General features: G+C 40.8%; 1 protein-coding gene across 5 annotated transcripts in view; it reads left to right on the top strand.

Annotated features, from left to right (window-relative positions):
• CSMD3 (CUB and Sushi multiple domains 3) overlaps positions 1 to 16,267 on the top strand; it is a 592,920-nt gene that overhangs the window by 160,847 nt on the left and 415,806 nt on the right. For all 5 annotated transcript variants that reach the window (XM_079984060.1, XM_079984063.1, XM_079984062.1 and 2 more), the window contains exon 4: positions 11,884 to 12,078. In XM_079984060.1, the coding sequence (XP_079840186.1) occupies positions 11,884 to 12,078 (195 nt within the window). The remainder of the gene's footprint in view (positions 1 to 11,883; positions 12,079 to 16,267) is intronic.

Below are 16,267 nucleotides of genomic sequence, written 5' to 3'. Positions count from 1 at the left end.
GAGAGTAATCGTAACCATTTACAATGCCTGGGCAATTTTTCTTTTTCTTTTCATGTTTCAACATGGCACAGAAAAGATTCTAATGTCACCAATCAACTATGCCTTTTTTTTGGGGGGGGGCAGGATATTCCAGAATCAAGACACCATCCTAGATAAGCATGAGGACTGGGTCACTATGCACATGTCTCCATTTTCATCTGACAAATTTTAAAACCACAAAAGAGGGAAAGCCTAGGATTCCTGGCAAAATATGAAATGTAGTTTCTTAACTGAACAGTAGAGAGCCCCCGTGAAGCAACTACGACCATTTAAATGCAGTAATGGTGCTGAATATAGAAGCAGTAATTAATGACAAGAGGGAGAGGGAACAAAACACTGTCTTGCACAGTCTTAGTAAGTGCTATAGATTTTCTCTCTCTGCTTCAGACCACTTTCTTCGCCCTTTCACATTCCGAGGCCTGTACCCAGAACACATTGTTTTCGTTTGTTATTGTAAGTTGCTATTGAAAGCTTTTGGACTAAAAGCGCTGTAGGAACTAAACATTACAGTTAAATTTCATGGGAGATAGGAAGCTGCCTTATACCACACCTCACTCAATGGATCTACCTCACTCAATATTGTCTACACTGGCTGGCAGTGGCTCTGCATGGTTTCAAACAAAAGTCTCTCCTTAGACCCGCATGGAGATTTTGGAGATTGAACCTGGGTCCCTCAGATTCTCTACCACTGAGCTATGGTCCTGTTCATCTCTCTCGTTCTCTCTCTCTCTCTCTCTCTCTCTCTCTCTCTCTCTCTCTCTCACACACACACACACACACACACACACACACAGAGAGAGAGAGAGAGAGAGAGAGAATAATAGAATTGTTGAGTGGGAAGAGACCCTAAGTACTCAAGTCCCAACCCTCTGCAATGCAGGAATATGTAGATGTTCCATATGGGGATTGAACCTGCATCCTTGGTCTTATCAGCCCCACACTGTAACCAGCTGAGCTATCCTTCAACATAAGTAGAAAATAATACCACTTAACAGACACAACTGAGATACTAGATATTTCATAGTATATCTTTTGTGGATGATTCAGAGAAAAAGATAAGAATTTAAGAATGGTACTGCTAGATCAGACCAAAGGTTCATCTGTTTATTTTATTTATTTATTATTTTATTCAATTTATATTGAATCTCAGGGTGGTTCACAGAAAAATGAACGCAGCAGCCTTCCACACCCACTGAGGCATCCCAGGAAGCTGCATTCAACCATCATGACCAGCAGCCATTGATAGTTCCCATTCTCCATGAATTTATCTAACCTGCTATCTGAACTAGTGGCGTGTGCGATATCTTGTGACAGTAAAATCCATACCTTAATTAAACACTGTGAAGAAGTATGCCCATTTGGCTGCCCTTGATCACCTGCCAATCTCATTAGATCCATACTCTTCAACCTCATAGAATCAGAGAGTTGGAATGGACCCTGAAAATAATCTAATCTAACCCCCTGTATTGCAGGAATATGCAGCTGTCCCATAGGAGTACCAAACCTGCAACCTTGGCATTACCAGTACCACACTCTAACCAACTGAGCTCACTGGCTAGCTGGGGTTGATGGGAGTTGTAGTCCAACAACATCTGGGGATGTAAGTTTGAAGACCACTATAGTGGATGACCATGAGCTCTGGTATTATGAAAAGGGAAGGAATATCCCAACTATTAGTATATTTATAAATTTCCATAAATTTCCCACCCCACCCTACATAGATGCCTTTCCTCATAGGGGAAAATGCTTCATCACCTCTGAGCTTTCTTCTTGCCCTTTTCTGAAGCTTTTGGAGCTCTACAACTCTGCAAAAACTCAGAGTCCTGATTTTCAATTCCACTTTACAAGCAAGAACAGACAGGATAAAATTAGAGCATCAACGTCAATTCCTATAAAGGGACCAAAGTTCATTACCCACTGTTGAGTATGGTATCTACTGCCATCCTTCTTCAAGAAACGTATCTTATTGGTAAGAAGACAGGTCTGCCCCAAGATCCAAGATCCTAAAGTGTTTTTGTTGTTGTTTAGTCGTTTAGTCGTGTCTGTCTCTTCGTGACCCCATGGACCAGAGCATGCCAGGCACTCCTGTCTTCTACTGCCTCCTGCAGTTTGGTCAAACTCATGCTGGTAGCTTCGAAAACACTGTCCAACTATCTCGTCCTCTGTCGTCCCCTTCTCCTTGTGCCCTCCATCTTTCCCAACATCAGGGTCTTTTCCAGGGAGTCTTCTCTTCTCATGAGGTGGCCAAAGTATTGAAGCCTCACCTTCAGGATCTGTCCTTCCAGTGAGCACTCAGGGCTGATTTCCTTCAGAATGGATATGTTTGATCTTCTTCAGCACCATAATTCAAAAGTGTCAGTTCTTCCAAGATCAGCCTTCTTTAAGATCCTAAAGTAGCTCAAATTAAATTACATTTTTTTTAGCCATCCTAAAAGAGGAGGCACTATCCCAAGCAACATCATCCAGAATGTCTTGCTTTGAGGAAGGATGTCACTCCTGACAGCAAGGCAGCATGGGAGTGAAGATTTGCCGCTGCCACATTAGCAGTAGTAAAACATTTCAAAGTTAAGGAAGGTGATCGCTGGCTGCGCCTCACCTCAAATGGTACCATTTCCTGCACCAACTCTGCAATAGTTCCACACTGTTTTGCTCATGCTCAAGCAGTCCCATGACAAAAGGGATATCTGTTCATAATGAAAGCCAGAATTGTGAACCCCCAGCCCCCAGTTAATTGGTATTCCTTGTATCATTGATTCTAGCCAGAGAAAATCTTTCCTCTGTTCATAGTTTCCATCTAAAAGTATAATTGTGAGAGGTAGTTAATTTGAATGGCTTTAATTAATATTTACAAATAGGGGAATTTTTGCTAATTAAATGTTCTAAGAACGTTTGCCCATCTCCGTTAAGGGGAACTCTCTGGAGCATATTTTTACACTAGATTTTAGCTCAAAACTCCCATTGACATTAACAAGAGTCTCCATGCAGAACGAGAACGGAATAAGAAATGCAGAAGCATGCCAGAAATTTTATATCAGCAATTTGCCCTCGGAGTTTTATTACTGAATGCTGGGAGATAGTGCAGCTTGTACATTTTTGACTTCCATATGAAATGTTTAAGGGAGATATTTTGTTTCAGCCCAAAATAAACAATGAATATGCTAATTCCCCCAATCTATTCAGGTTGTATATATGACATGTGGAGCTGGAGAATTTTAATACTACAATGGGGAAAATCTTTTTGTTTTTGTTTTCGTTTTCACAAGCGGAAGGATAGCAACCTTTCCCCAATATGTTCACTTTCCACATGCAGATTAGTCGAGCAGATTTGTGCCCATTTGATTGGTTTGATCCACAGAATTATCTTTTTTACAATTGCCACATAATGTTTGTTCTGCACCATCATTTTGGAGCATGACATTTGTAGTAAAGGTCCCAGCCACTCACCCCTCCCTCACCTGCCTTTGCCCTTCAGCTGGGTCAGGTTTCTGGAACAGAGGCCGGCAGCCTTTTGCTTTTTTACAAAGCAAAACGCATCAGAGCTGGTAATGCTGCCACCACTCCCTCTTCTCGGGGTACCTGGAGACACAGTCCAAGGGAGAAGACTATGCTCCTTTGTTACCGGTTGCCCCACTCTACAAGTTGCTTCCACAAACTTGCAGGCAGAAATTTGTCAGGTATAGTGTAACCAATTAGTCAGGCGTTGGATTTAGCCTTTCCCTCAGATAGGCACATAGGACAAAAGAAAGTTTCTTTTTTAAAATTTATTTTAAAAAACAAAGTTAACATGCTTAAAAAGCAGGCACATCTTTTGTGGATTACATGCAAGAAAAATAAAGACATTGCTTAGTATAACTAACTAAGATACTCACTGCTAAACACAATGATAGAGATAAGATAATTCAAAGTCCTCCAGAAGATCCACATTACAAAGTCAGCAGGAATCTCCATCACAAAGAGTCACTCAGAAGGACTGCTAGCAAGGTGGTATACTAACAGCCGGGCGGATTTGCAGGTTGCAGAGCGCGCTTTTCTCAGCCATTCTTAGGATCTTTATTCACAAATCTCACATGGAACCAGAACCCTGACCCAATCACAATTCTTGATTACATTCAAATTCACCAATGACCAGCTTATGGGCTAATAATTTTAACTTGTGACAGCTGAGCTCATTAAGTTCTCAGAACTTGGATCAAAGAGTTTCCTCCCTTCCGAGGATCTTATGCAGACACACATTCCCAGGCAATTAAAAGATAGATAACACCGCTGGTTGGGTGTGAATAACTTAAACCCCAGGTTTCAAGCTCTCAAATCAACTGGAGAGGTTCCTTCCTGCATTAAGCCTTTCACACCCTAGGAACCTGTTGGTCTGCAAGGTTAAAGCAACAGGACCTCTTTCCCATAATTCTTGTGGCTTTCTGGCTTCCCACAAGACCTTGCTCTTTACTTGACCAAAGAACAGCTTATTGAAATTTCTACTTTACTACAACATTGGAAGCAGGAATTTTGCTGTAGATGTGGAGGCTCCTCACACAGTTAACTAACATGTTGAAGACCAGAGTTTAGCTCGCCACTCAACCATAAAGCTCACTGGGTGTCCTTCACTCACCAACTCCCAGCCTAACCCACTTCACAGGGTTGTTGTGAGGACAAAATGGGAAAGAGAAAGAGCCATGTCTGCCACTTTGAGCTCCTTGGAGGAAAAGTGGGGTATAAATGCATGCATAATTAAGAAATGAAGTTGCACAGAGAGCTATCATGCATAGAGCAGACTCCCGCTTCAGAAGCTGGTTTCTTAATTAGTTATTTAACAAAATTTATGAACTGTTTGATTAGGGGTGGGGTTGCTGGTTTGTTTGCTTTTCTTGTTTTTTATTATGCATTTTGTGTTTTAAAGCTGTGAACAGCCCCGAGCTCTATGGATAAAGGGTAAAATGCAAATTTAATGAAGAAGAAAACCTCTAGGCTGATTACAAAAAAAATCACATTTCTAATATAATGATTATGATAATAATTAACATAACAAGTTATGTCCCAGTATGGTAACAACGGGGTCAGGAGGAGACCCATAACTTTGGAGGTAGAACTCAATGCAGAACCCCAGGGTCCCTTTCACCACAGTTTTCCATGCGCAGAGTTGGTCATTATGGTCCAAACTATAGGTTTCTCATGCCACATCATTAACCTCAAAAGATGGATGGACATTGTTGGCTCTAATGAGACCACTCCAATACATTTGTTACATGTGCCTGGTGAGAAAGTACAATACGTTTGATACATAAGTCAGTAAGTGCTCTGGTTTCAGGTTAAGTAATTTTGAATTTGTTGAGTTCATGTAGTTCTTTTTCCTGTAGTAGCTGCTAGGTTTAATTTGTTTCAGATAAGTTATGTACCAAATTATTTTATAAGTTGAAACATTTAGAGAGCTTTTTTGGCAGATGCTAGAAGTATGGATTAATTAGTCAATGGTTCAAATCTTATCTAATGTACCAAGGGACTCTAGATTTTTATCTACTGTTTTGTTGCAAAAAAGAAGTTATAGAATGCATTTACTCATTAGACTTAGAATTTTTTCATTATAGCAAAACTATATTTCCATGTCCGTTGAAGGAAGGTTATTTATGGATCCACTAAGGAGTGGTATTGGGTTCACTTCATAAATTGCCTCTTAGGGTATGTTTTCATTTGACCAAAGGTTTTGTAAAATTACAGCTGTAAATCAGAGGCTCTTACTAAAGTTGAAAGGGTGTTTTGTATTCAGTGGTCCGTGTTTTCCTGAGCTTGACTCTGAACTAAGGATTATGAGCCCCCATGTTCTGCCTCAATACATGATATCCAATCACAGAGCATTTCAGGATTTCGACCACTGCCAACGGCCCTTAAACTCTGAACAGCTTGGGAGTTTAGACAGCCAATCATGTTGAGAGTGGGAGTGGCCCATGCCTTCGTAAATGTATATAAGCAGTCGCTTTGCTCTTGTTGTCCAATTCTGTTCAATAAAGGTTCTTGCTGTTATCACTGCATCTTGCTTCATGGGAACCAACCTACACTTCAATGAGAGTCTATGCTCTTCAAAACACTTGAGGTTCAATTGGACTCTGTAGGTTGCATCTATTTCTACCCTATTTGATGAAATGAAGGCCTCTGCCAATAAAAGGAGTGGAAGGGACTTGCAGCATTTCCCCCTTCATACTGCAACTTCTTATGCCATCTTTGATTCTGTTCTGGAGAGTCCTCCTACCCTTTAGAGCACTTTTATTTGGGGGGGGGGAGGGATTTGGAGGACCACAATATGAAATTCACATACCCTGGAGAATTATGTTGGTGCATGCGTCTTGAACAGCAGCTTTCCTTTCTTGTCAGGGAAAATTACTTCTGAAGAAGAAGAGAATGTCATAAGCAGAAAGTGTGATAGTGAGTGGTATGGGGGTCAGCTGCTTATTTTATTTTATTTATTTTAAAAAGAACCTTCACCAACATAAGTGAAAGACTTTAAAGACATGTCCAAAATAGCTCTTTGGAATCCAACTCCAAATTGCATTTAACATAAAAAAAAAGTTTTATCACTGCTCTGTCTGTTGTGCTGGGGTCTTTCAGGAGGAAAGGCAGGATATAAATCAAATAAAAAAGGATAAAAATAAAACTCTTACAAGAAATACAGATAGGCAGCTGACTTTCCTAAACATTTCCTGGAATGTTCACTATCAACACTTATTAAAAGTTAATTTATGGGCTGGAAGGGATAAAAATTATGCTTTCAGAACTAGTCATACTTTAACTGTGTATAGTGTCTAATGAAGTAAGGGGATGGATTGATGAGGTTTGGGGAGATAAATTACTACATCTGCTAGATGCAATTAGAATTTACAGTACGTTCAGAGTCTCTGTACAAACACATTTAATTAATGGATTGAGTCTAATTATTTGTGCTTGGGGCTCAGTATTGTATCTCAGGTGAAAAGTAATTGGTGAAAAAAAGACTACAAGCTAGTCTCCTTTTCTCCATTCTAATTAGTTGTGGGAATTAATATTTTTAAGAACAAATAGAGAGTTTCACAATTCAGAGAAAGCTTTTGTGTTTGTGGCACGTGATTTTGAGTATGTCTGCACTATATAGTTGCCGCTGCTCATTGCACATCATGAAATTAGGCTTGCTATGTCTATGTTGTAATGCACAGCAGCTCTTCAATGGTGTGGTACCACCCACAATGACAAGATTTGGCATTATATTACTTTCGGCTTTTCAAAAGTTATGCAATATTATTATTGTTGTCATTTAGTCGTGTCCGACTCTTCATGGACAACTCCTGTCTTCCACTGCCTCCCGCAGCTTGGTCAAACTCATGCTCATAGCTTAGAGAACACTGTCCAACCATTTCGTCCTCTGTGGTCCCCTTCTCCTTGTGCCCTCCATCTTTCCCAACATCAGAGTCTTTTCCAGGGAGTCTTCTCTTCTCATGAGGTGGCCAAAGTATTGGAGCCTCAGCTTCAGCATCTGTCCTTCCACTGAGCACTCAGGGCTGATTTACTTAAGAATGGATAGGTTTGATCTTCTTGCAGTTCATGGGACTCTCAAGAGTCTCCTCCAGCACCATAATTCAAAGGTATCAATTCTTTGGCGATCAGCCTTCTTTATGGTCCACCTCTCACTTCCATACATCACTACTGGGAAAACCATAGCTTTAACTATACGGACCTTTGTTGGCAAGGTGATGTCTCTGCTTTTTAAGATGCTGTCTAGATTTGTCATCACTTCTCTTCCAAGAAGCAGACGTCTTTTAATTTCATGACCGCTGTCACCATCTGCAGTGATCATGGAGCCCAAGAAAATAAAATCTCTCACTGCCTCCATTTCTTCTCCTTCTATTTGCCAGGAGGTGATGGGACCAGTGGTTATGATCTTAGTTTTTTTCAATAGTGAGCTTCATGCCATATTTTGTGCTCTCCTCTTTCATTCTCATTAAGAGGTTCTTTATTACATCACACCAACTTCTCTTGCTTCTGCTGGTCCTGCTTGGACAGAAATCAAGCAAATCTGACCCTGTGCTTGGAATTCTTTTCCTTTGCTCTTCCAGAATTAGGGGTAAAAACTTCAGTTGGTTTACTTGGTACATTAATCAACTGCATTTGAGTATTACTATTATGGGGGAATGAAATGGAAGTTGGCCTGTCTTTCCAACAATATTCTAGTTTTGATGTCTTGCTTTCCAATCTCCAGTGCATAATATGGCAATTAGCAGCGCACTGAAGACCTTTGTGCTCCTCTCTTTCCCCCATTTGTGTTTTTCCTCTCCCCCCCCCCACACCATTAGTGAAAAATAGTGATGAGCGAAAATTATTCCACATATATTCTAGGCAGGGTACTGCAGTAGGCCCACTTGCAGATGTGTGTTTACCACCCAAATCAGGAGTTAGGGTTGGCATCTTGCTGATTGCTCTGTTTAGCCAATGCTTTTGATACATTACCACAGTATACTTCCTGACGTGCTGCTTATTGGGGATGAAATCCCTGTGGCTGCTGGGGCATGGTTCTCTCTCTGTCTCAGCTGCAATTCCAGCAGCCCTCAAAAGAACTCATTTCACAACAGCCTTTGTGGTGTACCTCCTAATGTACTGCTTATCATGGGGAGAAGGAAGAATGTCTCCTTTTGAAGATCTCTGCACACCTGAGCATCTGATCCTGCCACTGTCTGGCTTGGAAGGGAAGCAAAAGGATGCCACTTATCTTAGGGGTGGGGGTAGCAGGGATGAGGGCAGGGATTTTTCTAAGCTCCTACCTAGTTCTCTGGAATGATCCAAGGTCTTCCAGGTTTAAAAACAAAAACTGGTGTCAAAACAAGGAGAACTTAGGGGAAGTTACTAATCTCTCATTTTACTTTATTTGAATATGAGGCCAGTAAACCTCTGAAATGACAAAATAATGCCAAACCCATTCTCTAAGGAATCCACATAACATATTCCTGCAATTAAAACAATTTTCACATTCCATGCACTTGGAAGTCTGCATTGGTGAGCCTCACTAGCAAGCAAAATATATAAAATATCTGCTACTTAAGGATAAAAGAAATTTTTGGAAAACCGGTGAATGACCCACTTTTAGCTGATATGCCCGCTAATGAAACATTGTATGCCCAATAGACCAGAAGGAGGAAATGGCTTCAACCATAGTTGTTTCCCCTTATTTATATATCTGTAGTACTTACAGGAAAGGAAGTTTCCCCTGCTTTTATAGGTTAAATAAAATTGTTACTGGCATTTCTTACCGAAAGGTGGAGTCCAGGGTATATGGGGGGAAATGAATACTGAGCTACCTACTAGCAGGAGTGAATGATTATGCAATCTGATATTCTCTGAATTAACGAGTAAATTCTTTTAAATATATTGGCAATTATGTTGACAGAGCCGTAATAAAACAGGGAGGAACCGGAGAATGAATGAAAATTAAATATTGTGAGCCAAGAATTCAGATAATGGAATCTAGTCTATTACATTGACTTCTGTGGAGCTAGGCCAAATGATTCCACCAACTTCATCACTTTTTTTCCATTAGAGCCAGCAATCCATTGGCAATAAGCAATCAGATGTGGCAGAACCTCTAACGTGCTCACATATTATTTTGGAGAGCACAGTCGGGAGAGAAAGAAAGGAGAATGCTGTTAGCGGATGGTGGCTGAGATCAATGCAGCTACTTTAGATGTGCTTTGAGGGTTTTCACTTGCCCTGAGTGAGTCCCCCCCCTTTTTTCTTTTACTTTAAGCAGGAGAACTTTGCTCCATGGCCTGCTTGTGTTTTAGAAATGCACCTCCAAAATCCCCTTCTAGCAGGCAGAACTAGTTATAAATGACAGGATTCATCTAATGAGTCATGTACACTCATACTCCTTTATACTCCTAGTGCTAGCCCTTGGGCAGTGGGGCTTCCCGCTCTCCTTCCTCCATGCCCCATGGTGCCCCCAAAAGATGACTTGGTGGGTGGGAGAACCCCAAGAACAGTCGGGAGGAGCAGAGGGAAAACCATTCCATCTAGCAAGCTGCAGGAGCGTTCGTCATAGCACAACAATGAATTTTCACCTTTATACTCCTAGTCAATATCATTACTAAACTGATTTAAATTCTCTATGTCCAAGATGTAATCCTCATTGAACCAGGGTGCATTCCCAGCCCAGTGGGTACAGGATTGCACCTTTACAGCACAATTCTATATGTATCTATTCAGAATAAAGTACCATTGAACTCAGCAACGCAGCGGGTGGGCATAGGAGTGGGAGCTTTCTTATTTACAATTGTGTTTTGAAAGTTACAAGGGTGTTTTTTTTATACTGCACTTTATCACGATTGCTTCCAAGGTGGTTTTCAACAACAGAAGAATGAAAACAAAATTTTAAATACAATATACTAAAACAGACCATAAATAAAAGCAGCAGGTGGAAAAATCAGGTGCATGGCTGAGTGAATAGCAAGGTTATAGCCTGACATCTAAATGATAACAGCTTTGATTCCTTGGGGAGATAATTCCATAACTCTATCCATTGGTGACATCAGCCTTGCAGAAGCATTTGGAGAAGGACATTTTCAGATGACCTTAGCTTTTGGGCAGGCTGATATGGAAATAGGTTTTCCTTCAGTGTAATACCTCAGATTATAATTTATACACTTTGTGAGTTCCCAGCCAAATACAAAAAAAACAAAAGGATTAAAAGGTGTTAAAATCTTGCTGTTTAAATGTATGGCCATCATTGGACAAAAAGCAGCCACTGGTGTTATGTGGTTTATCATTAAACTTGTGTGGTTGCTTTTTCTTCTTGGTGTAATTGGCTTGTTGGTCGCTGCAGACTAAAAAACAAAGTGTTGGTGTCTCAGTTTTCATTAGTACTTGCTAATTACTTGTATCTCTGACCCTTATTTTTCTGGCTGCAGGGAAAAAAAGGGAAAATAGTTCAAAAGGTTAATTATTCTCAGTACACTTCTTTTATCTATCTTCAGTACTCAAGGTCCTGATTTATCTCCTGTGGGGCTTCTGTAGAGCTGCAATATTACTCCCTAAAATGAATCATAATTTCTTTAGCTAGTAGAAATTGACTCTACTTGATTGTTGCCTGAACTCTTTTATGAAAGCTATAAAGGAATTGTTTAGATTACTTGTTTTGGTTTATTGAGTTGGCTTTACCCATTTATTTTTTTTACCACTGTCTATACTGTGACATTAGGGACGCAGGTGGCGCTGTGGGTTAAAGCCTCAGCGCCTAGGGCTTGCCGATCGAAAGGTCGGCGGTTCGAATCCCTGCGGCGGGGTGCGCTCCCGCTGCTCGGTCCCAGCGCCTGCCAACCTAGCAGTTCGAAAGCACCTCCGGGTGCAAGTAGATAAATAGGGACCGCTTACCAGCGGGAAGGTAAACGGCGTTTCCGTGTGCGGCTCTGGCTCGCCAGAGCAGCGATGTCACGCTGGCCACGTGACCCGGAAGTGTCTCCGGACAGCGCTGGCCCCCGGCCTCTTGAGTGAGATGGGCGCACAACCCCAGAGTCTGTCAAGACTGGCCCATACGGGCAGGGGTACCTTTACCTTTACCTTTATACTGTGACATTATGCCTCATATCAGAGACCTTTCCCCCTAAGAACGGATTGTCACGTAGTCCAGGCAGCGACCATTTTAGGCATGTCCAACATGTCTGCGACTGCGCATACATGCATTGTGCCGAACTTGAAAGTGACCCGAAAACATCACAAAAAGTGACAGAATGGGGCAGGGGCAAAATGGGGTGTTTGCAGGCTTTTTCAATGGTGTTTCAAATATATGTTATTTCACTTATGTTCTCTTGTAGTAATGATGATCCATTTCTTCTTTTACAGAATTACAGAGCAGTTCTTGTGGAAATCCTGGAGTCCCACCTAAAGGTGTCCTGTATGGTACAAGGTTTGATGTTGGTGACAAAATCCGCTACAGCTGTGTGACAGGATACATCTTGGATGGACACCCCCAGCTCACCTGTATAGCTAACTCAGTCAACACAGCATCCTGGGATTTTCCAGTTCCTATCTGCAGAGGTAAGATTAAAGAACAATTTCTATTCAAAGGGAAGCATTTCAAAGTACCACTGACTTCAGTGGAAGGAGACATGATTAACTCCACTGGAACCACTAATAACAAGAAAGTGATTGACCTTGGTTGGATTGTATCCCTTATTTTTTCCATACAATGTACTTACTTTTGGTTACCATCTCACGAGCAGAAATAGCTGCTTCTAGAACACAACTGGGGAAAATTTGCCACGAATGAAAAATTGTGTTTGTTAGTATTTCTTTTCAGATTCCAGTATTTTCGTACACTCCTCTGAACTATAATGCCAGCATTTATTTATTCTAACTAAAAAAAAGGGAAACATTCACTGCCATGTTTGATTTGACAAAATCAATCAATCATCATATTAAAATAGGTCCCTCACAGGCCAATGCATTTAAAGAATATTACTTAAGAGATGCATAAAACATAACAATGTGTCAGTTTTCGCCAACAGTTAGGCCAATAAAAATCATTTGTGGTGGTTAAAACCCATCAAAGTAAATAGCTATTATAAAACAAAGCCATAAAGTCTCTTACACTCCGAATAAAAATGCACATAAAAATATTTAAAAGCTTCATTTGCAACCAAGCTCACTTTCACTGTCTGTTCCTGAGTTTTTACCAGCTATGTATGCAAAAGATAACAATAAAAAGTGACTGTTGAAGTGATTTGCATATGTGTTTCAATCATATGACCTCCTACCTCTTTTAAGCTAATATATTTGAAATTAGGGCTGCACACCTGACTTCCAATAAGACTTAAATAAGCTCAAGCCCAGCCACATGGGTTTTAGATCTGAATCCAATACTCATCAGATTCCAGCTTTTAATGACTGTTTAATGAGTGAAGCTCTATACTGATAGGCCTAAATTAGTAAGGGGGTTAACTATGTACGTGCTACAGCAGGGGTGAGTAATCTCTGTCCTGGGAGCTGATCCACCCCTACCTCCAAGTGTATATTATAAAAACTCTGCTCAGTTCAGCATCCTGATGGGGATGCAAATTCCCACTCGCCAGTCCCCAGTCATTTGATTGATCGATCAAGGAGAAGAAGCAAGAATCCTCTTCCTCAGCTGATTTACACAGACTGGCATGCAGACACTGGAGGGCTCACCAAGGGTGAATGCAGCCTTCATAGTGAAAAAGTTAGCCACTCCTGTGTTAGGAAGAATTGTGCTTCATTTGCTGGATGGGAACAAGAAATTCAGTTTCAGGATGCAAATAGCTGCAACACTGGGAGGTGGTATGGTAAAGATCTAGCAGAAACAGCAGATAGATATTGATAAGTAAGAGCCTAGAAGCAAAGCAAAATTGTGTGGAAGTCATTTGAGAAATACTCAGTATTAGTACAAGATATTTATGGATAAAAAGGTAAAGGACCCGTGATAGTTAAGTTATGTTGCAAATGACTCTGGGGTTGCGGTGCTCATCTCACTTTACTGGCCAAGAGAACTGACATTTGTCCGCGGACAGTTTTTTCAGATCATGTGGCCAGCATGACTAAGCCACTGCTGGCAAAACCAGAGGGGCGCACGGAAACGCTGTTTACCTTCCCGCTGGAGCGGTACCTATTGATCTACTTGCACTTTGACATGCTTTTTAACTGCTAGGTTGGCAGGAGCTGGGACCAAGCAATGGGAGCTCACCCCATCGTGGGGATTTGAACCGCCGACCTTCTGGTCGGGAAGCCCTACGCTCAGTGGTTTAGACCACAGTGTCACCCGCGTCCCCCAATTCTCAAACCTGGGAGCCAGTGTAGATCCTTTAGGACTGGTGTTATATAATCCCGGTAACCGCTCCCAGTCACAAAATAGAACTACAGTGGTACCTCGGGTTAAGTACTTAATTCATTCCGGAGGTCCGTTCTTAACCTGAAACTGTTCTTAACCTGAAGCACCACTTTAGCTAATGGGGCCTCCTGCTGCCGTCGCGCCGACGGAGCATGATTTCTGTTCTCATCCTGAAGCAAAGTTCTTAACCCGTGGTACTATTTCTGGGTTAGCAGAGTCTGTAACCTGAAGCGTATGTAACCTGAAGCGTATGTAACCTGAAGTACCACTGTAATACTATTTGTTCTAGACATACAGTGCTCTGACTAAAACTGTTTCTACTGGAACAGCTGTAAAAGGCTTATCTGTGGCTGAGCACATTTATTTTACATACTTGTGAAAAAGTGGTTGCCCTTGGAAATTTGAGAAAACTTACTCACTGAACCAGTTTATCCTTTTATGACACTTAACATCTATCTGCATATATACCACCTATCAAAAATGAGATGCTCACATGACAGAAACAAGGAACGCACCCTTGCAATAGGCTCACTAGGCAAGCTACATCTGCATATACCCTTAAACAGAATCAATTTTATCAGACCTCTTGCCACTTAATAGCACACTGCTTTATTTATACAATGTGTGGCTTGGCTGGAGGTTATTGAGGGTGATTACTCTGTAATGAGCTCCTTATTACTTTCCTCCAGTTTCTGGTGAAGATCCTCCTTGATTAAATTATCATCCATAGGGAGTTTCATTTGTCAATGTCCTAAAACTCCCTATGAATGAACTTTTAATTAAGGAAGGAACATCTTTGCTTTTTCATAATCTACAAACCTGTGTGTCTACTTGAGCCAAGTGTTGGTAGTTCTGAGTTCAAGGAAAAGTTGATTAAATAATTGCAGGTGATTGGCAATCTCTCCTTCTGGTAAACAGTGTCCACCCCTTGCTTCTGGTTTGTGTGCATGCACACTTCTTCAGATACACAGGAAAGCTTATATGCAGAACAAACTTAGTTGGTCTCTAAGATGCTACTGGACAATTTTTTTAATTTATTTTGACTGCATCAGACCAACACGGCTATCTACCTGAATGTAAAATATTATGTTGTTGTATTAATATGTGAGCTGTTGCTAAATACATGTTTAGAGTGGGTAGGTGGGGGAACATGTGAACTTCCAGAGGTTGTTGGCCACCAGCTCCCATCAGACCAAGCCAACATGGTCAATGATCAAGTATGATGAGAGTGGCACTTCAGCAACATCTAGCAGACCACATGTTTTCTACCCCTGATTAATAGGTTTAGAGATTACCTACTGAAAATGGTGTACTGCTTCTTTAAAAAAAAGTACTTTGGTCTGGTGGGTATCCATATGCAAGTTGGCTGTGAAATGCAACATGCTCATTATCCTTTGGCTTTGCCTTATTTATTAAAAACATTCATAGGCTGTCATTAAGGGTTGAAACCTTCCAATAAAATATATAAGGTAAGTTATAAAAGAAGCAGCATTCAACCAACAAAATCTAACACTGAAATAACCTCAACAGAACCAGCCACAGTACTAAAAGAATAGACTATCCCATCCTGTAAACTTCCTGACTCCAATAAATAACCACTGCTCACTCTCTCTTTTTTTTAAAAAATGATATTTTATTGAATTTTAACAATAAAAAGTTATAAAACAAGCAGTAAAGAAAACACAAGAAAAAATACAAAAACACAAAAATACAAAATACAAAAAATACAGACAATTAACATAAAAAACACAGAAAAACAAAAGTCCCTCTTTTTTATCTTCTCCTCTTTAGTTTACTTATTTTCCTGACTTCCTCACGCCTCCCTTTTTTGTATTCCACTTAAAATTTAATTCAGCAAATTCATTAACTTCAAGCTTTCAATTACCATCAGTCCATTCTTACATAATCTTTTACCTTGTTACTAGAATCCCTTCATTTCATTTCAATGTCATAAACATTCAAAAATTTTACAATGTTTCTGTAAATAGATTTTAAATTTCCTCCAATCTTCTTCCACCAACTCTTCTCCCTGGTCTCGGATTCTGCCAGTCATTTCCGCCATTTCCATATAGTCCATTTCCATATAGTCCTAACCCTAACCACTGCTCACTCTCAGTAAGCAGCCATTGGGAAGCCGGGTGCACAGTGTAACCGGCAATGTTACAATGGACTCTTGAGGCTGAATCTGCACAGGGGATCTAAATATCAGATTTCCACTGCCCATAGACTACTGCTGCTGATCAATGTATGTGGAGAGGGGGTGAAGAGATCTCCTGGGCTAAACCCACCCAGCACTGTCACCACCCACTGCTGCCATCAGAGTGACTTTGGGGCAGTCGTGATCTATGAGCCTAACCTACTACACAGAGAGTTCTTGCAAGA

The sequence above is a fragment of the Podarcis cretensis genome (genome assembly GCF_951804945.1).
Source record: "Podarcis cretensis genome assembly, chromosome: 7".
Taxonomy (NCBI): domain Eukaryota; kingdom Metazoa; phylum Chordata; class Lepidosauria; order Squamata; family Lacertidae; genus Podarcis; species Podarcis cretensis.
Note: the sequence above shows the minus strand (reverse complement) of the source record. Positions and strands in the feature narration are given on the sequence as shown.